This window comes from Vigna radiata, chromosome 4, assembly GCF_000741045.1.
Source record: "Vigna radiata var. radiata cultivar VC1973A chromosome 4, Vradiata_ver6, whole genome shotgun sequence".
Taxonomy (NCBI): Eukaryota; Viridiplantae; Streptophyta; class Magnoliopsida; order Fabales; family Fabaceae; genus Vigna; species Vigna radiata.
This window is the reverse complement of record NC_028354.1, coordinates 18023934-18046768: the sequence shown is the minus strand read 5'-3', so window position 1 is coordinate 18046768 and position 22835 is coordinate 18023934. Positions and strand designations below refer to the sequence as shown.

The following is a 22835-nucleotide window of genomic DNA, read 5'->3' as shown; positions in this document are numbered from 1 at the left end:
GGTCATAATACCCTTGACCAAGGAACCACATTTCAACGGCAGCCGACCATGATAGATAATTTTTTCCATTTAGGTTTTCAGAAATATTTGATGGACTTGCAGAGAAGAAAAGAGTACTACCAGACGCCATCTCTGAAGAAGACGAATCATACCCGCGAGAAACAAGAAAACCCTATTTAATTTTGTAGAATAAAAACTAATTTGATGGTTTCAAATTATTATATTACATATGTTTATAATTTTCTCTTATTCTTATAGATATATAACCAATTTCTTAAAATTTTTTATATAAGATTAATGAAAATTAGTTTTATGTTGACAAAACACCATGAACATAGTTTTGAATTATATAAATTCATACAGATAAAAAAAAGTTATATTTCTGTTTGAATATTAAAATTTATTTTGCAGAAACCAAACACTATGTTTAGTCATTACTAACATTTCGAAACAAACCCTGCAATGAAATTTAAGGGAAAATGACTTCTTAAATATAGTTATAATGAGTAATTAAAGTTGAAAAATAATGTTCAATGAGTATTGATAATCCAATTAATTGATAATTAAATAGATGCTTTTAAATTGATCAAAACAAGGACTTAATTATAATTGAACAATAAATAAGTATAAATGAATTTGTATTTAGTAAATAATGAACTAAAGAAAATTAACTTATAAGTTTGAAAACTTCTTTTAACTAAATATAATAAATGTTTGACGGGATAATTTGAGTCTATGTTTAAAATATTTTTTCTTTATAATTTATCGATAAAAAGTTGCTATTGACATATGAAAATATTTTTATAAAAAAAATAATATAGGTTCATCGAATATATATCTAATTTTAACAAGAAAATATAAACAAAATTAAAATAAAACATTCATTCTCATGGATATTGATAAAACACACAACAACAATTTCAAGATTAATTTTCTAATTTTTTAATGGATTTTTCAATAATTAATATTGTGAGATGGTATATAATTTAGGTGACCATATTTAAGTTTATTATATATAGATGTATTTTTGTGATCATAATTTTCTTATAAGAATAAATTATATATATATATATATATATATATATATATATATTTCATTCGATTCTGATAGTTAACCTCACGAACCATGCAAAATAACCTGACCCAAATAATAACTTTGCAGTGAGTTAAGAGTTTAGTTTGTTTCACTCATCACAGTCCCAGGTAGCTTTCGCGTACTTCCTGTTTTTCCCTTTCTTCTTCGTTTCCATCTCACTCTCACTCTGCCATCATCTTCACAATCACGCCCTTCCCCGGCACCACCACATTCGCAGGTACTTTACATTCTCTCTTCTCATTCTCCTCGCAATTGGGTCTCCATCGTTTTTCACACTTTTGTTTTTCTCATTCCCTTTTACGGATTCCTAATATAGGCAAATGGGTGATTCTTTCCAACAATGACATCTTATTTTTTTTCTCTCTCTTAATATTGATCAGACATTGTTGCGGGCTTAGTGATTATGGGATGTTATGGTTGGCTGAAGTGAAATGTGTTCCTTTGTGAAGTTTTGTTCTTTTCGTCCAAGTTTGGATTTTTCGTCGTGGGTAATGATTGATTCATTTGGCAGTTCAAATGGGTGTTGTTTGTTTCGTGTTGTGAGTTCGGTTTAGGGTTTAGATTTGAGGTTTTTGTTTCTCGTTGGATCTGGGGTAATCTGCTGAGGCAAGTACGGTAATACAACTAGGTTCTTTGATTATTGTTTTTCGTTGGAATGTATGTATTTGGTTGCATGATAAATTAAGGTGATCTCACTTCTTTTCGAGAATGTGGGTGTTTTGCTGTCGTTTTATATGGTGCCTTTTCTCTTAGTTATATTGTTTTTCTTAGTTTCTCACAATTATCTCTTGTGAGGGAGTGGTCACTAGCTAGTTTATTTTATCTTTGAACCTTTTTTGTTCTCGATTGATTAGTCAACACCAATTTCCTCAATTTTTATGCGTCTGCATTAACTGTGTTCCTTTTCGTGCATTCAGTCTTGTAGGAAGACTGCTTATAGATATGTACACTGCTTGTTACTTACTACTATAAGTATTTTAAGTGGTCATAAAATTGAAGGTTAATAATCAGAGTCAGTTATTGAAGCATAGCGAGTCTTGGATTAGCGGCTAGTTTAACAAAGTGGAATTGTTAATGTCTCTGTTGAATACAGTGAAAATTATATATGGGATTAATCTCTCTTGTGTTAAATATACAAGTCTTCTATTTATAATAGAAGAAATATGGAATAAACTTAAAATACAAATAAGAAATAATAATAAACTAACTAAGAATAAAAGATAAATATAAAATAAAGATAATATATTTAACATTCCTCATCAAGCTAGTAAAATCAAGAAGCTAAACTCAAGGAGTACTTCTAGTATTCAAATCCCTTCAGCTTAAATCTAGCTAACCAGGGTCTTATAAACCAGGCTTCATCTTCTGATAGTTACCCCTGCCTTTCATTTTGTCTCAATTTGCCTCATCTACTTGCTCCTACATGGCATGCAAAAACAATGTATGAATATTATATGCAAGTACACAGCAAATTTACGGTTCATATTTCTGTTATACCTCTCTTTGTGGTATTGAATTTATTGACATGTTGATCTTAGAGATATTATGCCTAGCTGAGATTTGTTGGTTTATTTCATCATTAATACATATTAAACTTTGAACATATGGATTCTATTTCTCTAAAAGAACTCGTATATGTTCTATACAATAACAATGATTGCCCTTTCTCTCTAGGTGAGATCAATTACTTGGATCAAATGATACCACTGTGTTCTGTCCAAAAACTATTATTTTGGAGAGACCAATTAGATCTAAATAGAATTACATTCCTTGTTTTTCCAAATTTTGTGTATCTAGATTTTCTTGAGTTTCAAATACTGACCAACTGGTTTTGGACAGATGGCCTTGCAAACAGCTACTCCTCCAACTGCTCCCAGTGCCCAAGTTGTGGGTAATGCATTTGTTGAACAATATTACCACATTCTTCACCATTCACCAGATTTGGTCTATCGGTTTTACCAGGACTCTAGTGTGATTAGCCGTCCTGATTCCAATGGTGTGATGACATCAGTTACAACCATGAAAGTAAGTTTTTTGATACAAAACTGGTGCCTCTTTTACTTCTTTTAGTTCCTAAAAATGTTTCCTCTGATGCGTTGTTGAAAAATAAGAAACATTGTAAATATAATGTAATTCTACCTTTTGATATCCATTACCATTCATTGCTAATGAATTGGTAGTTGAATAAACTGCTGTATGTTCATGCTATCTACTAATGTATAGCTAATTCATTTTTTACCCCCTTCATTTTGATATTATATTTTTCGAGAATCTGATGGGTTATACTTCTATTTTCCTGTGTTTTACAATGTTTAGAAGGACGAAACATCATTCATTTAAATTTTATGTTGCTTCTGTAAATGTTTAGTGGATATATCGCAGGCTTTCTGCCAATCTCTAAATGTGTGGGTTTGTGGTGCAGGGTATTAATGAGAAGATTCTTTCACTAAATTTCAAGGAATTTAAAGCAGAAATAAAGACTGCAGATGCTCAAAACTCATACAAGGAGGGAGTGACTGTGCTGGTGACTGGATGCTTGACTGGCAAGGATAACATGAGAAGAAAATTTGCACAGTCATTCTTTCTTGCTCCGCAAGACAATGGCTATTTTGTTCTTAATGATGTTTTTAGGTATGTAGAAGATGATGAACCATCTGAACTACCTCCAGTTAATGGAGATGATGATGCAGCTGCTGTTAAAATAACCCCAGAACCAGGCAAGATTATAATTAAAAAAATTGTATTTTCTAGTAGAGTTTATTCTATAGTTGTATTCATGCTTTCTTATTTCTTTACAGAATCCATTTATGTTGCTGATTCTCCTGCCCCAGACCCCACAAATTCTCTTGTGAACAAAGGTCAAATTGTTGCAGAGAATGCTTATGCTCCACCCAATCACCACGAGAGACAGATACCTGCTGAAAATGAAGGCAATGTAGAAACCCATTTTCAGTCAAATGGCAATGATGATTCTCAGGCCACAGAAGTGGCTTCTTTAGCTCAGGAGGATGCTCCAAAGCAGTCTTATGCATCAATTGTAAGTATTGCTCCAAGTATTTCACTTACAACCTCTGTTATTATTCTTTTGAAGCTTATTGATTTGTTGTTAGGTGAAAGTCCAAAAAGGGAGTTCAGGACCAACTAAAGTTTATGTGCCTACTAATAAGCTAAAGTCAGGGCCTAACAAAACTGAGAACCTGGTAGTTGAGTCAGTAGAATCCGATGAAGTGCCTGAAGCAACTTTGGATATTGTTAACGACCCTGAAAGTAGTGATGCTCATGGAGAAGGTACATGTTATTTGTTTGAATTTTCACATACGTCATGCTATGTTTTGTCTTTCAATGTTTTGGAGAAAATGAATTTTAAACACATCATTTATTTTTGTCATTAAGTTCACTGATTGCAACTCAGCCATATATTTTTCTTAAACACATCTGTGCTTCTTTCTGATAAACAAATTCTGCCAACAACAGTTGAAGGGCACTCCATTTACATTCGAAATTTACCTTTAAATGTGACGGTTGGTCAGTTGGAAGCGGAGTTTAAGAAATTTGGCCCCATCAAGCCGGAAGGCATCCAAGTCAGAAATAACAAGGTGATTATTGCGTTAGGAGGCTTTCAAATTGCCTTTTTGCATTTTCTTCAGCCCTAATGTAGTTTTGTGGGAAACACTTTGTTTGTCTTTACAGCAGCAGGGATACTGTTTTGGCTTTGTTGAGTTCCTATCTGTAAATTCGATGGAAAGTGCAATTCAGGTATTGTCCTCATTACATCACTGGGTAGCTTAGATTTCTTATAGTTTTGGCTTTTAATAATGCTAGCTAATTATATTTATCATGTTGAAGCTGTTTGAAAATGGGACTAATTTCAAGTTGGAACTTGGATGCAGTTGTATATATAATATGTAAATATCACTGCTCCATTAGATGGTAACAATTTGGCATAATATAACTCATATGTAGAAAATTATAAAAAGAATTCTTACTTCAAACTTAAGATTATTATCTTGTTTACTTAAGTCTTCTATTCTCACAAACCTCAACCATCTCTGCATCAAGCTGAAAGCCTACAATTGATCTCCTTTTAGCTAACTCATTCTTGGAAGCACATTAGCTCTACACTTAGCTGGTGGTAGTTTCTCCAACGCACTTGTTTGAGTCTGAGGCAATCTTGGATAGCAGCCGGCTCAGAAAAACGCTGTCTGGAGATAGCATATAGAGAGATAGCCGGTATTTTGAATGCACACATAAATTCTCAAAACTGATAAAATTACTCTAAAATAACAACTTTCATAATTAACAATAAAAAGTCATATGTGTCTTCAACAAAACATACATGTAAACAGCCCCTACAAAAGTCAAGTACACATTTCCTAGATTGAAATTATGAGTATCACTTCTAAATCCAAGTCTTTATCATTTTCGCTATCATTACATCTATAGGTTTGAATTTTGGAAAATTAAAATTCCAACCTCCAAAAAAGCCCTAATGTTGCTGTTTTAACTTATTTTTTAGAATCAACAGAGTGTGGCCTTATATCCCACTATTTGTTCTATGGCCACTGCACTAAATTGCTCCGCTATAGCAGCCACTGTAGTGGGCAAGGGCAGCTTCCGGCTGCTGTGCTGCTCTATTGAACATATTCTTTAAAACAATGGCAGCTCTTTAATCTGTGCTATGCTAGTATTGTTTAGTAAAATCCTGATTTAGTGTCCTTGGGTTTCTTTCCATCTTCTTGTGTTTTGATATGGCATCGAATTTATTGTCTTCTATTGTACTTTTGGATTTAGTATCCGCATAAAACATCTTGAATGATTGTTTAACTAAATATCATGGGAGATGAATAATCGTATTAAGAACCATATGTGCATATTAAATAAAACCTGAAACAAATTTTATATTTTGTTGAAGAGTCACAAATTTGCAAAAATGTATCATATATCTTAGACAGTTGTTGGACTGTGCATGTCTATAGTATACTCAATTTGTGGATCCACCAAATTAGAAATTAAAACAAAATCGATCATACTCTTAAAATAAAATTTTTGAAGTCTTAAATGTTTTAGTTTATTTCCTAAACTGTACGAGCATGCTGCTGTTTGTTGAAATTCATCACAGTACAAATTGAATTTTTCATTCACCTTGTTATTCTGGAGAAGGGGTTGTTAAAATGTTGTCCAAACTGAAGGTCTCCCAAGTTAAAGCTAAACAGTTCATCTTATTTCCTTCCCCCCGTCTGCTATTTTAATTCATTTCATGTTTTTAATCCTTAAACACTCAATGGCTGCACTAGACTTTAGTGCATCGTAGAAGGATATCCATCCTATAGACGGACAACCTTGTTAGCCTTGCTGATATACTTTAAAGTGGGTACAGCAGAAAGCAAGATTATTGACCTCATCCTGTCTGGGCATTACAGAAAGTCACTTGAAGATTATAGGTTGTGGGTTTGGAAAGAAGTAAAAGAGAGACAGCAAAAACAATGCAGAGTGTACGATTGATTGAATGTAACGCGTTCAACAAAACTCCTATTTATATTACTATTTAGGTCAAGTACAAGAACAAGTACTACCACACAAACCCAGACCCACTAACAATAAAACTGTAACCTGTTACAATAAGGAAATACACCAAGAAAGAATGATACAGAAACTAAATATATCTTTAATATTTTCTACCACTCCTTCAAACAAATGTTTTCTAAGCTTTAACTAGTAAGAAGTAGTAAACTTTTAATCTAAAGACCAAGGACACTAACCCCCATGCCAAGTGACGAGCTACTAGCGTGCTTCCCAAATGATATGCTTTAACTCAGCACTGAACTTGGCATTCTTCTTCAGAAACCTACGACATATCCATACAGCCAAACAAAAAGTAGGAGAAGAAATAGCAACATGTTGAAACTATATTCAAAAAAGAAAAAAGAAAAAGACCTGACACTAGCAGATACTGAGCCATCCAAACACGGCATTTTGAAAAGGAGATTAGCAGTGGACAACCCATATGTCCAAAAGAAAGGAAACTGAGTAACTCCTGCCCCCAAACTTTGAGCGCCCCTTTTCTGACTGGTAGAGACCACTAGGAACTTCGGACATGACGTGATTCCAGACATGCAACACCAATGGTTGCACCTTATTGTATTGGCTAAAACCAATATAAGGTGGCTCCAGTTCGTTGATAGTCCTTTCCTTCCCAAAATAGACCAACTAACATAGAATGTTTACTTTTTCTCATAGTGTACCCATTCCTTGTGTGTGCGTTTTTATTTCCGTATTGCTAAATCTGGGCAGCTTCTGGTCATCGAACCTGGAGAAGCAGTTTGAAACATTGGCCTGTCCTGTTGGTCACGTATTACCAGCAAATCTGAAATCTGTGGTGTCCTGTTCTCTCCTTCATCTTTACCTCAAAGGGGAAAGAGTATTATATCAGGCAAATGGTCGATGCAATATAGTGCAGAATGATTTTCCAGACTAGAAAATCAGTTGTTGAAATTTGTATTGGCGCATTGCAATATACATAATTTTATATAATGTTTGAAGTTATCCGTGTTTTCTAAATTATTTCTCCATTTGTTACTTCAAATTTAATGCAAAAAAGTGAAGATCTTTGAGCATTACTTTAAGAGAGTCAGTTCATTTTGTCAGGCTTCACCTATTCCTATTGGGGGGCGTCAAGCTGTGGTTGAGATAAAGAGAACGACTACTCGAGGTAATTTGAAGCTTAAGTATAATGAATAAAATTGTTGCCATTGATTCGACAAAGAAGAGAAAGAGTGAATGATTTCATCATAGTTGACAAAGCTAATTGTGTTTGTTCTGTTTCAGTTGGAAGTGGCATTAGCAATACTGGAAGAGCTAGGATCCCACCCGGTAGGGGTGGTTTAAGAAATGACTCTTTCAGGGGCCGTGGGAACTACGGTGGCGGTCGAGGATACGGTCGAAATGATTATGGAAGCCGTGGTGGTGAGTTTTCTGGTAGAGGTCGTGGTCATGGTGAAGGGTATCAGCAAGGGAGAGGGAGAGGTGGGCGGTCAAGCGGACCAAAACAGAATGCTGTTTTGAACTGAAGTACTGAATGATTTTTGGGAGATTGTTCTGTGACCCCTTTTTTTGGGTATATTCTTGGAATTATCTTCCCACCCTCATCTTTCTTTCACTGCATTTGCACAGTTGTAGTATCTCTAATTTTTATTGCTTTCATCATAGTCAGTCAGTAGTAGTCATCAGAAATAGGTATACTCTTTTCTTTTCAAAAATTTAACATTAGGTTAACCATCACTGCTTTTTTATTCGTTGCTATCATGCAACAATTTTACATCCAATTTTACATTTTAATTTAAAAACCCTTATTATTATTATTATTATTTTCGTCGTTGTTTTAGATTACATCCAATTGGTTTGTGCGGAACTGACTTTGAATTATATGAACAATGTTTTATGTCGTAATCTTTAAAATGAAAAGCATATAACTAATAATACAATGATTAAAAAAAAAAAGAAAAAGTGAGAAAAAATAGAGTATATTTTGATTTTCTTTGATAAGGATAGCAAAACAATAATAATATTAAATGGATATAAAAAAATTATGTTGAACTACGTATTGGATATGCAGAAAAGAAAGTTAAAGAAAGAAAATGAAAATGTGTTGTTTGATTGAACGTTGAGTGTTGCAGCAGCACCAGCAGTAATAATGTGGAAAAGAGCAAGGGTGGGTTTAAAAAGAAGGAGAAGCAGAAAGAGACACGTGTCGAAGAGAGATGGGTAGGTAGTTGTAGAGACTAATAACACTGCTCCACCGGTCACCTCAGCCTGACACACAACCTAGCACTCTTTTTCACCACATTCACGTTAGCCACGTCATCCTCTCTCTGCAACTTGCTCCTCTCTCCAACCGTGCAGGGACGCGTGGCACTCACCCGTTCAACGCAGAAAAGCAGAAAAAGCAAAAGTGCAAGTTGGCCTCTGCACCGGGCCCCACCGTCGGATCTCAATATCTCATCTGCTGCCGTGTTGTCCGGAGATTCCTTGGGTTTCTGTCTCTCCCCAACCATTCTCCACCCTCCGATCGCCATCATCCTCTTCTTACGTACGATTCACGATTCTCCCTCACACAACTTGCTATTCTCTATTTTTTTTTTATCTTTTTTATTCTCTTATTAATCAAACTACACATGTTTATGTCATCTCATGGCTAATTTTCGAGGAAAAAATAAATGTAAACACAATTTTCTACAAATCCTCACACAAACCATGAATGGACCACCTTTTATTATATTTCCTTATTCGATTTGAACGATGTTCTATCGTACTACAAATTCCTGTAAGCAATTACTTGAATTCATATATTTCACTAAAATAGAACCTTGAATAGAATTATATATGCTTTCTGCTCCTTCTAATCATTCAAAATAATAGTCATAAAACAAAACCATATCCAGGAAAAATTATCCAATATATATACAGAGCAAACAATGTAAGATAGAGAATTTATTAAATTCATAGCAATTGGTTTAAAAAACCACTAAACTAATACTTTATCTGATACAATTAATAAATAATGAATGTATTAAGAAACTTGTTTAAGAAAAATAGTCATATTTTTAAAATGGTTTGGTTGAGAGAAATAATTAAGAATCGGGTAAGAAAGAGCACAATAGAAAAATCAAAAGGTGTTCACTGTTAAGTGCTTCTTTTTAAAATTAATTATTTGAATAAAATGTTAATAAATGATTTTTTTAAAAAAAACAATGTAAAAAATAATAAAATTTTTGTCTTCATTTCTGGTAAATTTTTAATCTCTCCTGGTTTTGGTGACTGTTAAAATTTAGATGCAAAAATATTAAATATGTGAATTTAATGAATAAATTAATTAAAATTGAAGATTTTAAAGGTCAAGACCTTTTTTTAAACAATCTTCTTCAAGTTTCAAGGGTAAAGATTGAGTAAAAAACATGATTTATTTTAAATATTTAATTTTTCTTCTGTTATTAGAAATAGTAAAAAATATATATAATATTATCAATTTTATTATTTATTACATGTGTTAATAAAAATTTATACATTTGTTGTCATTAAAATATTACCTTGTTTTAAAGACGTGTTTGGATAATATTTTTAATATTGTTTTGTGTGCCAAAGATATTTTTTAAAGATTTAAAAGAATTGAATGTACTTTCTCAAAAAATGAAACCGTGGTTATGACAACTTACTCAGATTAGTTTTATTTATTTAAAATAACATATACTTGGATATAAACATGATTGATTTTATTGATCTACGAAACAAACTGAATGGAAGTAAGGCATTACTTTTTGGTTAGACGAAATAGTAGTTTATTAATTAAAAGGCAAACACGTCCTTAGGTTAGATGTTGGGAGAGAAATACGATGCAGAGGTGATTGAAATCAGTGAAGTAAAAGCCAGAAGAAATTGTAAGAAAACATTGTCGTGTCATGTATGGGAGCAGAAGGGTTTTACAAGTTGAAAGAGTGTAGAAAAAGTACTTGAAAAAAAACAAGAACCCAAGAACATGCATGTGCAAAGAAAGATGTCGCAACCGATGAAAGTGTGTGATGATTCATCATTCAATTGAACTAGTTGCTCATGCACAGGAAAAGAAAAGAGTGCAACTGGCTAACCCTTCCTCGCCCTTTCACCTCAATCAATTTCTTCTTATTGGTTTCACTTACACACAAAATTAACTTCAAACGATACGATAAACCTGTGGGGGACCAATTCAGAGTAATCATCGATTTATGTGTTACAACCCGAAGAAAAAAATACATAAAAAATTATAAATGAGAAAATGTTCATAAATATATTGTTTTGAGAAGGACGCAACATGAATGACAGAAACACATGTATTGATCTTTCGTTGTTCGCTGTCTGTCCATGTAGGCTCCATGTTCAACCTTGTTCATTTTATTCATACATCAACTTGAAATTCTTGGAATAATAATTTACTGTTCTAGCTTTCAACTTGAAACTGTAACCCAATAAATTGATTAATTCAAATACCCATTTAATTAACTGATTTTATTATCATTTAACACTATATTAAAAGATCAGTTACTCAGATGTAAAATGCTGGCCAGTAACAGTAATTAAAGATAGAAGTGTAAAAAAATTAGGATTCAGAAAGGGATATGTGTTACATTATTATTGATGATAGATGACAGAATGTGAATAGATAAAATAAAATATGTTTTTTTTTTCTGTAAGAAAAAAAAAGTGAGTGAGTGCAAGCTGGGTGTTGTGTGGGTATGGACGTTATCTTGTATTGCAGAATTCATCCTAACCCATATATGTGTCACCTTCTCATTCCATCACGTGTAGTTTGCTTTCACTCTCACCACTGTGGCGACACGTGTGTATCGAAAATTGCAATCATCTTTCCCAATCCTTCTTCCCTTCCACCTTTCCTTTCCCACGAGACAAACACAATAGCCTCGTACGCGCCACCTCACCATTCTCTCTCATCGCCATGTGTCCCTCTGAATTTCCCTCCTCTCCCCACGTGTCGCCTCCTTATCTCTTAGCCCCATTCTCGTCATTTCATACCTTTTCACTCTCCCTCTTTTCCCTTTATCTCATTAATTCCCTTGTTTTCTCTCTTTCTCTCTCTTTATCCCTCTCACAACAACACACTCAGAAAATGTAGAAATGCAACAAATTTTTCTTCCAAACAGGAAACCTATGAATTGGTCGGTTTAACAATGAATCATCTCCCCTTACCCACATAATCACCAACTCCAATTTTACATTTTTTTTCTGGTTTTACCCTCACTGTCTCTTTCTCTGTTTCTGTCTCTTAGTTTCTTTCAATGGCACAAGTTCAAGACAGAGACAACACCCATAACAACCATCATTACATTTCTTCAGCACCCACAACAACAGCACAATCTCCAATGAACAATTTGCCGCGAGATCTGTTGAGAAGCTTCATGGGAGTGAACAATCATCACAGCCGCCATGGTAATCATCAGAATTTGCCGGTGCCGGTGGTGAAGTTAGAGGAAGAAGAAGAGTTGGAACTAAGTCTCGGGCTTTCTATGAACGGTCGATTTGGGGTGGACCCCACCGCCAAGAAGATAAAGAGAACGACGTCGATTCCTGAGTTCGTGAGGGATGAGGAGATGGGGTACGCTGCTGTGGGGTGCACAGGGCCTCTGGTGAGGACGTGCTCGCTGCCGACGGAGACGGAGGAGGAGTGGCGGAAGAGGAAGGAGTTGCAGACGCTGCGTCGCATGGAGGCGAGGAGGAAGCGCTCCGAGAAGCAGAGAAATTTGAAGGCTCTCAGGGAGCAACAACAACAACTAAGGGTTGGGTCTGAAGGGAATAATTCTGTGGAACAAGGTGCAGGGGCTTACGCTGAGGGTGCACCCCTGGGGAGAACCGTGTCGTTGACCACACGCGTTTGTGGACTCGGGTTGAATGGGGACATCGAGAAAGAGAAGAAGGAGAAGGGTGGAGTAGTGTTGGCGCCTCCATCGCCTTCGCAGGGTTCCATTGGTTCTTCGGGAACCTCAGAAGTTGAGTTTCAACAAGGTCAAGGTAATAATTATTAATTGCTATTTTTTATTTTACACTTTTTTTCAAGGGCTTTTGGTTATTTGTTTTTGCATTTGATTGCTTTTTTTGACTGTTCTGGTTTTATTCCTTTTCAAATTTTTTTCCTGTTGTGTTTTCCCTTTGGGATATTGGTCATCAATCAAGCAGGAGAAAAAGTTGAAATTTTTTTGCTGTTTTTTATTTTTTAACTTTTCACCCCTAGTCAGGAATTAAATTAGGGAGGATGAGACCTACTACGGTCCCCCATACTGGCATGATTGTCCTAGGTTATGATATCGGGTTTCTCATTATATACCAAAAAAGAGAAATTTTTTAGAAGTCAGCCTCTGCTTGGGGTTTAACTATTCAACTCTTAATTGAAAATTAGAATTAATGTTTTCTTAATACATGGAAATTTGGTGAATGATACTTAAGGATTATTATTGTTTAAGCTGAATTTAGCCTTTGATTTGAAATGATAATGTGGGATTGGTAATTTTTTGCATTCTTAGCCTCATCCAAAGTGGCTAGTATTTAGCACTTCACCGTGATCTTTTGTGCATACCTTTGGGCTGACACTGGGTATGTTGAGAATGTCTCCAAAGAAGATAAGCATGATACCAGAGGTTGTATCCTTGTGTGTCAAAGAAAGTGGCAGAACATGATGGTTGAAAACATTATATTAGTCATTTTTTCTTGTAATGCTCATTCATTTAGAGCAAATACCATTACCCTTTACTTCCATTGGATTCTCACATCGAATCAGAATGAATTCTCTTTTGGAAAATTTAATGATGGCTACTGTAGTACATGTAAGCTTTAAGAAATGGTTGTCTATAATCACTTTTGCATAGATCTTTAAATTGTCTGCCTCTATTTGGTAGAGCAACACAATAATATCTTAGTGCCAACAATGAAGACTTCAGTGTGTTCCAACGGTTCTATATATTGAATTTGGCATTCTACTGAAAATTCCATTTTATCTATTAAAATGTTTATGGAATTCATATTATCAGAACCCATTTTCAGCTTCTTCTATGTATACAAGTCTTGGCAATAGCAAGCTAAATCCTGTATGTATATAAGGCTTGGCAATAGCAAGCTAAATCGTGAAATGTTTTGTTCTGTATTGATCATGCTCTATGCATGACTAGTTGATCATTCAACACTCCTGTGATCTAGTCTGCAAAGCCATTTTTGGTATCTTAAATTATTTTGCAACCCATTTTTGCTAATTTCAGGACCAACACCAGTAGATGTTAGAAGCCCTACTAGTGCCAACTTACTGCTAGAGAATGAGCTGAAATCACCAATTGCAGTCCAAACAAGTGTTGCAGAGAAGGGTAGCAAGAATGGTAGCAAGAATGCTGCTGTAGTGACTATGAGAAGTGAATCTAACAAGCATTCATTACCCCAGAACAGAACCAAAGACATTGTGAGGAACTTGTTGGAAGACATGCCCTGTGTCTCCACAAAAGGTGATGGTCCTAATGGAAGAAGAGTAGAAGGTTTTCTTTACCGGTATGGGAAAGGGGAGGAAGTGAGGATAGTGTGTGTTTGCCATGGCAGTTTTCTCACTCCTTCAGAATTTGTTAAGCATGCTGGTGGCGGTGACGTGGCAAACCCATTGAAGCATATTGTTGTTAGTCCAAGCATTGTGTGAGGCCAAGAGAAAGAACCCACCAATCATGAGTCATCAAATTTTTACTCAATTGATTCCTATGTTCACTCTTGAACTCACCTTGACTTCTAATCTGCATGTTATGTTCAAGTTCTGTTCATCATTTGAAATCATAGATAATATATTATTATGAAACAATTTGGTTTCTTATTCAGGTATTCTTCCCCTGTTCTTATGCATTAGAACGGAAGGGGACATTTGTTACTTCTCACTCTTTGTTGGATGGCTGCTTTTCATTTTTCTCATATATCTAACTAGCAAAAAAAAGTTTCATGTGGTTTATTGTTTCCATATTTTACAAAATGAAAAAGTATAAAAGTTCCATCTTTGGAGAAGGGAATTATAACTTTATAATCAATTTTTGTTGTTTATATTTCTTTCTTTCTCTTTCATCCTTCCCCAACAGAAAGAAAAGTAAATATTAAGCACCAAAACGTTTAATTTATGAGCAATGGTAGGTTGATATATTCACACTTATTTAACATGATTTTTACAAATAATTTTTACAATTACAAATAAGGGAATGAGAAATATGTAAGTTAATGGAAAATAATATGTAGGATGATACATTTATACTCATAAGAAAATGGGACATATTAGACATGATTTTTACAAATAAGAGAATGAAAAATATGTTAAATGAGTGTAGAGTTGTGTCAAAATATATTTTCTCTCAATTTATTGGTTGATTGGTTTCAAGTATATTATTACACTTGATTTATTGGTTGATTGGTTTGTATATTATTACCCTGGGAATTCTTTTCTGTTTTTTTGTGTACATTTGATGCTTGCTTCTGATTTTGTTTTTCTCCAAATACATATTGTATCATACCTCTTATTGTTTTATTTCACGAATTAAGGATGCATTACTATGTAATTTTTACACTTTAAATCAATTAGAAGTTATTAGTGGACCTACTATTATTATATATTATCATCATATACATTATTACCACATACATGTCTTCTTGAAATTTGTTTGTGATGTACTCTTTAACTGGATAAAAGTAATAAAACAAACGGGTATGAAAAAAATATATATTAAGGATAATGATATTTTGACACTCAATTTTGATAAATTTTTTATTGGTCCATGTGGTAAATTTTTAAAAAAATTGAAAATGAGGTGGAATTAAAGAGTTGTAGGGGTTTGAGTTTTTTTTTTTGTTTTCTTTCTTCTTACACTTCTTCTTCGCACTCAGCTAAATCAAACTCTCTTTCTCTTTCTCCTTCTTTCGGTGTTCAGGGGATTGCGTCAGCGACAATTTCCTCCCTTGTTTCCCCCTCCACCTTTCAATTTGACTTTCTCGTTTTCACTCTTCTGATTTCCTTTTTGCAAATGTTTCTCATCGCTTGATAGGGTTTCCCAGTTCTTAAATCTGCTTCTCCTAAAGCACCTTGTACTTTGTCTTTCTGCGATTAATCAACTTAGTAGTAAAACTCAATGGCGTTGTTTTTTAATTGAACAAACCTTTTTTAACACTTATTGAACTTATTGGATATAGAAGTGATGTTCAGCCATTGATGATCACAAGTATATGGACATACATGGTCAAGGAAGAATTTTTCTTAAAACTCAATGTGCAGAAACAAACTGGGAGCAAAGGTCAAACAAGTGGGAAGTTTAGACAAACTTTTTGCACACGGGAGTCAACTGTGAAAATGACCTTGTTTTTTACACAGTTGACCCCATCTGCAAAAAAGTTTGTCTAAACTCCCAACTTATTTATCCTTTGCTCCGAGATCTGTTTCTACACACTGAGTTTTAATAAGAATTCTTCCTTGGCCATGTACATCTATGTACTTGTGATCATCAATGACTGAACATCACTTCTATATCCAATAAGTCCAATAAGTGTTAAAAAAATTTTGTTCAATTAAAAAACAACGCCATTGAGTTTTACTACTAAGTTGATTAATCGCAGAAAGACAAGGTACAAGGTGCTTTAGGGGAAGCAGATTTGAGAATTGAGAAACCCTAACAAGCGACGAGAAACATTTGAAAAAGGAAATCAGAAAAGTGAAAGCGAAAGAGTCGAATTAAAAGGTGAAAGGGAAACAGGGGAGGGAATTGTCGCCGACACGATCGCCTGAACACCAGAAGAAGGAGAGAGAGATAAAGAGAGAGGGGGTTTGGTTTAGTTGGGTGCGTAGAAGAAGTGTGAGAAGGAAGAAAACCAAAAAGAACTTCAAACCTCTACATCCGTTTAATTCCATCTCATTTTCAATTTTTTTTTCAAACATTTACTACATAGACCAATAAGAAAAAGACACATATCTAGTGTCAAAAATTTGTTAAAATTGAGTATCAAAGTATCATTACCCATATCTTAATCTATTCAGTTATTTTATTTTATCATCACCAAAACCTCTATGCCTATCTAAATAACATGCTCCCTCCCCTAAGCACAAACATGTTTCAAAATTGAAGAAAAATAGGTTATCCATCCAACTAAGAGAGTAATCTTTGATTAAGAATTTATGAAGGTTTATTTTTCTTCCATAGAATGCTTATTATGAATGGTGATGTAGATGCTTATAAATTTCTCTAAATGTGGACAATTTCTTCGTATTTCTTTGTGTACTCTCATAATTTTTTATATTTCAAATGGAATAATTTAAAATATATCTTTTATATGGAGCACTTTGATATAATTCTTCTAATATCCTATTAAATTATATAATTTAAAATGCATAAAATTATGATAGAGTGTGTTAACATCAATCATCTCAAAACATTCTTCTAGATGTCTCACTCTAGTCAGAAAACTATTCTCCATTTTCAGAACTTAAATTTAGCGTCAAATATCAATGGTATCAAACATTTTACTATGTGGAAGGGAATATAAAATAAATATGTATACTTTTTACTTAATTAGAAAGTAAAAGCAAAAAATTACATTTATTTTCTTAAAACTGAAAATTTTAATTTAATTTATTTTTCATGAATTCAAAATTTAAATTTTTTATATCTTCCTTAACTGTCACGTTATCCTAAGCTCTTCCGAGCCACATAAATTCTCCAAACCCAGAAACGAGATAAGAGCCGGGAACACATTCGAACCAACAACACCAAAACGTGAAATTTCCACTACTTTTTACCTGCATTCAAAGAAAGCCTCACATCAAAATTGCCAAGGTGAATTGCGTTTTTTTTTTCTTTGAAATGCTTTTGGTAATAATTATGGAATGAGAATGAATTTCATTTCATTTTAATTTTGATTTACTGATTTTAAGGCTTTGGTTTGGCCATGGAAGTGTTGGTTAGGAAATGCCATGTGTTGACGAATTTTGGGATTATGATTTGAGAGTTTCTGAGTTCAGTAGCATGGGAGTTTGTGGCATAGTGGTTTGAAATGCCATGTAGCACTATGAAGAGAAATTACATTTGTAAAGCTCCTTAGTTTTCTGACAAAGAGAAGTGTATACAGAAGGCACAATAGTATGGAGAGTATTTTAACACAATTTGTATGACTGAAGAAACGTGTGATCGGGGAAGGAAAAATTTCAATGTGGCGTGCTTTGTGGTGCTTTGGTGGGAACGCGTATTGCGGAGTGGTGGGGGCTGTTGTTGGTGCAATGAAATGGAATGTATATGGTGATATTTGTCAATGCTGTGGTACGCAAATAGTGTGTTACATGCTACACAATACTTAGTATGTTCCATATAGAGATTTCTTTAGATAGATAAGTGGACAACAAATCTAATAATATATTAGATGCTTTTTTTATGCTAATCCTTAGTCTAAGTTAGAGTTCTACTTTGATTTCAGTAATTTGCATGATAGAAGCTGAGACTCATGATGAAGTTTCAAGTTTAATTGAAATAAGATATCACGCTTATGTTTATTTTTAGAACCGTTAAAAATAAGATATCCTTTGTTCAATAACTTTGAGTTCTGTTTCTTTAGTTTTGCTGTTAGACCAAAAATTTGTCTCAATCATTTCGTAATTATATGTTATTGGATTTGGAAGCAAATTGAAAATGAATGCTATAAGTTGTTCATTGAATCTCAGTTCTGCAGTCTCTAACCCAGGTACGGTGGCAGTGTGTAGTTCAATAACAGTAGCTAAGCCAAATTCTGAGTGGACGTCTCTGGCTCCTGCCTTGGTAATATACTCTTGAAATTTCTTCTCAACACAAATTATTAATATTTTTTATTCAACTGCTATTTTCACAGTACCGACTCAAGCGTTGTTCAGAGTGTGGGATGATTTTTCCATGAGTCTAATATTACTTTACTCAAACACACTATCAGAGCTTCAGATCTTTTTGGTGCAACAAAACGTTTAATCAGTTTCGACTTGTTGATGAGTGTTTTTGACATAATTCTTGGTTTTGAAGTGTTCTATTCTAGGATTATGAGGCTGGCTTATCATTCATTTTAGATCATTAAATTAACCCGAGTACTTTTATAGCTTCGTTGTTTCAATAAGCTTGAACATCATTTGCTAATTAGGTTCATCAATAGATGCCAAACTTAAACAGAGTTTTTTCTGCTCTACAAATTCTGTTAAAAGTTACAGGGAACTGAACTTCTAATTACAGTAGGAAAAATCTGCTAAACTGCAAAGTATAAAAAATTCTTGAAAATTATTAAATATAAAATTTACCTCACCACATTAACAATAAGGTAGAATTTCATAAATTACAGTGAACAAAAAATGTTGACAAGGATCAAATTGAAAAGTAAGATTTCACGAACTTGTCCAAAAACTTCTTTGCATTACTCCTCATCTGCTGTGAATCCACCAGAGAAGGTTACTGAATGAGTTTCCATCATCAAAACCTGTCAACGTTCTTATTTTCTTTAATGCTGTACTTTTATCATAAATTCCTTGCAAGGCATAGGTGAATCCCTTCCAGCCTTCTACGTTTGTTTTATTCTTCAAAGAAGGCAGTGTCCATTCCACAAGCTCCTTGGTATAAACAGTATCAGAGAACAAGGTCTCAGTGACAGGCAACAAGGGTAGAACTTGGATACTAAGCCTACACTCTCTACACTCGGCAGTAGCCCACCATAGCTTACTGTCCCTCTTGTTAGCCCACAGAATACCCACAATCCTGTTATCTTTTGCAAATTCTTCTTCATACAAGTTGTCTTCCGCTTTTACATGCCACCATGTTTGTGTAGCACGAATTTCCAATGCTAACAATGTCGATCCAGTATCAACAAGACGGCTATCACCATAAGCTAAACCCATCAAAGCTGCTGCATAGTAGGCATTTACAGCTTCACTTGTACTCTCCTGATTCCTTCCATCTTCAAATTCAGTCAGCCCTGAAGCCCAAGAGTGTAACTTGTAAAGGTCAAAACACCTTAGGCGTGGATAATCTGAGTTATATCTTTGGCCCAAGTTCATAAAATCTGTCACAAGTGAATAAGCTTGCGGTTTGAATTTTTTGCCCCAGGCAGGGTCAATCTTTGCAAGAACTGCAATTCCATAAAGGAAGTACCCCAAATGAAAATGGTGATCGTTATATATTCCAAACCCAAAATCAGCAGTTGAATCTGTGGAGCCTTGTTTGGTAACAATTCCACGCCATTTTCTTTCGTATAGAAAACCATTCCCTTTGAAAGTTCCATCCAACCAGGGCTCAATGGTTTCCTTCAGAAACTTTTTAATCTTGGGAATCACCTTAAAATAAGACACTTCTTCTGCAATCAAGGCTAACCTTGCAGCCCTTCCAACAAGCTTTCCATAGAAATAAGATGAATTTGTTGTTATTGCAGAAGAATTTAGCCCCTTGACATCCTTATAAAGTGCTGAGACAATCTCACCAAACGACTCTTTATTGATCCCTTTTTTAGAATGCCATGTCACAGGAATAGGATCCGTCTCCAACACCCATGAATCTCCAACAACACCAACAAGATCACCGTCAACACTTCTATACTTAAAATCGTGCAGAATGGTAACGTCACTATCACGTGATAGAAGCTTAGCATGAAGAGGGTGCGCTAGCATGAGCAAGTCCCCTGACCTTTTCTTTTGCCATTTATACTCCACTCGGAAACGCTTACTGAGTGCAGCATCACCGGACACAGGGTAACAAGAACTGAACTTGTCAAGAGTTGCCACATTATTGGGGTTGGAATCAGGCAACGCTGCTATACGAATGATGCCAGAAAACGGCTTGGATGTAACCTCAGAAGCAACATGGTTCAAATAGATTGGGGAGGAGGCGTATATGAGCCATGTCTGAGTGTTGTTAAGCTGAAGGATGAACTTGGTATTGTCGTCATAGGAAGACAAAGAGACTATGGTATGCACTGTTTTGATGGAAAGAGATGTTGGCTTTGTGACAGAAGCAGTTATGAAAGGGCTTCCTCTGACAAGAAAGAACCTGAGGTTGGAACTGGGGATGTCCAAAGTGACACCAAGGTCACTGTAGGATGAGATGACACGGTTTTGACCATATGAAGTTGTTTGAGAGGCTGAGATGGTGAGATCTGGGACAAAAATTTGGTACAGCACAGCTGCTGTAAAGAAGAGAAAAGGGTAGGAAGCAGAGAGCGAGGAGTTTGAGGACTGAATATGGTAGGGATGAAAGTACTCAGGCAGTGTACCATTTGGAATAACAAAGTTTTGGAAGAAAGAGTTTGTGGGGAGTGGAGATGAAAGGAGGTTTGGTGAGAAGTAGGTTGAAGGGTCAGGGACAACTGTGGATTGAGTTTCAGGGAATAGAAAAGAAGGAGACATTGTTTGTGACGAGGAAGAGATGTAATTGCTTGCTGCAATGTTTATGGTCTCTTCTTATATGAACCAAGCTAAGAGTTTCTTTGACCTGCCAAGTTGACTTTAGAATAATGCTTTCGTATGTATATCATTACACTTATTGCCTCACCATCCCTGTGTTTGGTTTTGTAATGGTAAAACAACATTTACCTTCTCACACTTTCCGTGTACTCCCAGACGTGACGTAATTAAAGCTATGCGATTAAGTGTAGACTGGGTAGATTATACTTTTATAATTCAAGCTTAAATTACCTTTTTCTCTCTTATAAAATTGCAGAATTTGTATATGACTTTCGATAAAATAAATTATCATTTTGTGTCTAACAAAAAAAATATTTTTATTTTCATCAACATGTTAATTAGATTCTTATGTCACTTAACAAAATGTAAAAAAGATTAATAAAGTTAATAGATGGTTGGATGAAAAAGAATAAATGAAAACAGAAGGAAAGTTATGAAGTGTAAAAAGGTTATTTAATTCTGAAACTTATAATAGTCGTGTATTTTTTTTTTTCATTTGTTGGTTTAGTTGGACAACATGAAAGATCAATTTGAAAGCTTGTTGTACAAGTTCCAAAGCCGAACGGACACTTTTTCTTTGCTTTGTTAAACCTCTCTCTCTCTCTCTTTCTCCACTTTTCAATGTATTGTTTAATATTCAAATATGGCATATTTTAAGAGTTTTTGTTTATGGAAACTCTCACTGTGGAATAATGTTATATTCTTGCATAAATCGTCTTGTCTTCATATCTATACAAGATATTTAAGAAAAATGGCAGGAAGAAATTTATAGAGGATTCAGATTGACTCATTCTTATATAAGTATTATTCTAAAGTATATAGCACATGACATAAGTTGTTATTGTTAATTAAGTTAAAAATAGTATATAGAAGTTTAGCAATTATTGAGAATATTGCCGTTGTAAAGAAGTATCTTTTGGATTGTTGTGGACATACTTTGCTGGCTTTGTGTGTTTGGAAGCAGAAAGTGAAAGGAACTGTAGTTCTTCAATGTCGAATCCGTATGTAGCACAGAACACAAGCAGTACCATAATCCCATTTATTGTTTTGTCTTTTTGAAAGTGAAAGCCCAAAGCTATATACGTTATAATTTGAATCTTTTTTCCCTTCTGTGTATAGTTCTGATTTTTTCCATAAAATTTATTTCTTAATTTAGTATCAAAGTTATTCTTACATTTTATCATAGTAAAGTTAGATGTTTATTTCAAATATCATTTTACTTATTAATGTCTCTTGTATATTATATGTATAGACTTGTTCCATATCTGTTAGAAGTCTCGTATCAACTAGAAATAAAATTAATTTAAAATATATAAATGAATACAGATTTTATTTTAAAAATTAATTTTGTAAAATTAAGTTAAATTTAAAATTCACTCTTAACCATATTTATAATTTATATCTTTCTTTTTCAAATTTTCATCAAGTGAGATTTTCTAAAAATACATTATATATATAATAACTTTAAAGATTTTTTTATTTATATTTCATTCATAATACTTATATTATATTTAAGGTGATACTTCCAATTTATCTTAAATTTCTAATAAATATATTTAAGGTTATTATACATTAAAAATTACTTAGTTACTATGCAACTTACTAAATGAAATTAAGTTTGAATATATGATTGTACTTATTTAGCATACACTTAGTACTTGTGGGACCTTAACCATTTTGAATACAATTATCCCATTTTGAATGAATGATACTTGTGATCTATAAAAAAAAAATTGAGAGCATGTA

General features: G+C 34.1%; 3 protein-coding genes and 1 long non-coding RNA gene across 5 annotated transcripts; 3 read left to right on the top strand and 1 right to left on the bottom strand.

Annotated features, from left to right (window-relative positions):
- Positions 1-1118: 1118 nt before the first annotated feature.
- On the top strand, positions 1119-8454 carry LOC106758622 (ras GTPase-activating protein-binding protein 1). 2 transcript variants are annotated; one of them, XM_014641559.2, is made up of 9 exons: positions 1119-1313; positions 2936-3121; positions 3519-3813; positions 3895-4133; positions 4207-4384; positions 4571-4692; positions 4790-4852; positions 7742-7805; positions 7922-8454. In XM_014641559.2, exons 2-9 carry the CDS (start codon positions 2936-2938, stop codon positions 8161-8163), a joined length of 1389 nt encoding a protein of 462 aa, XP_014497045.1. In that variant the 5' UTR covers positions 1119-1313; the 3' UTR covers positions 8164-8454. The 2 variants fall into 2 exon arrangements, with proteins under 2 accessions (XP_014497045.1, XP_014497044.1); XM_014641558.2 differs by having other exon boundaries at positions 1120-1313; positions 4787-4852.
- A 3217-nt stretch (positions 8455-11671) lies between these two features.
- On the top strand, positions 11672-14531 carry LOC106759614 (ninja-family protein AFP3). Its single transcript, XM_014642881.2, has 3 exons — positions 11672-11799; positions 11911-12649; positions 13888-14531. The coding sequence occupies exons 2-3, from the start codon at positions 11920-11922 to the stop codon at positions 14307-14309; spliced, it is 1152 nt and encodes a 383-aa protein (XP_014498367.1). The 5' UTR covers positions 11672-11799; positions 11911-11919; the 3' UTR covers positions 14310-14531.
- A 2788-nt stretch (positions 14532-17319) lies between these two features.
- On the top strand, positions 17320-18792 carry LOC106759405. Its single transcript, XR_002667600.1, has 2 exons — positions 17320-17466; positions 18365-18792. It is a non-coding gene; the product is annotated as an uncharacterized LOC106759405 (long non-coding RNA).
- Positions 18793-18800: 8 nt separating this feature from the next.
- On the bottom strand, positions 18801-21280 carry LOC106759404 (probable endo-1,3(4)-beta-glucanase ARB_01444). Its single transcript, XM_014642563.2, has one exon. It carries the CDS (start codon positions 21030-21032, stop codon positions 19062-19064), a length of 1971 nt encoding a protein of 656 aa, XP_014498049.1. The 5' UTR covers positions 21033-21280; the 3' UTR covers positions 18801-19061.
- Positions 21281-22835: the final 1555 nt, after the last annotated feature.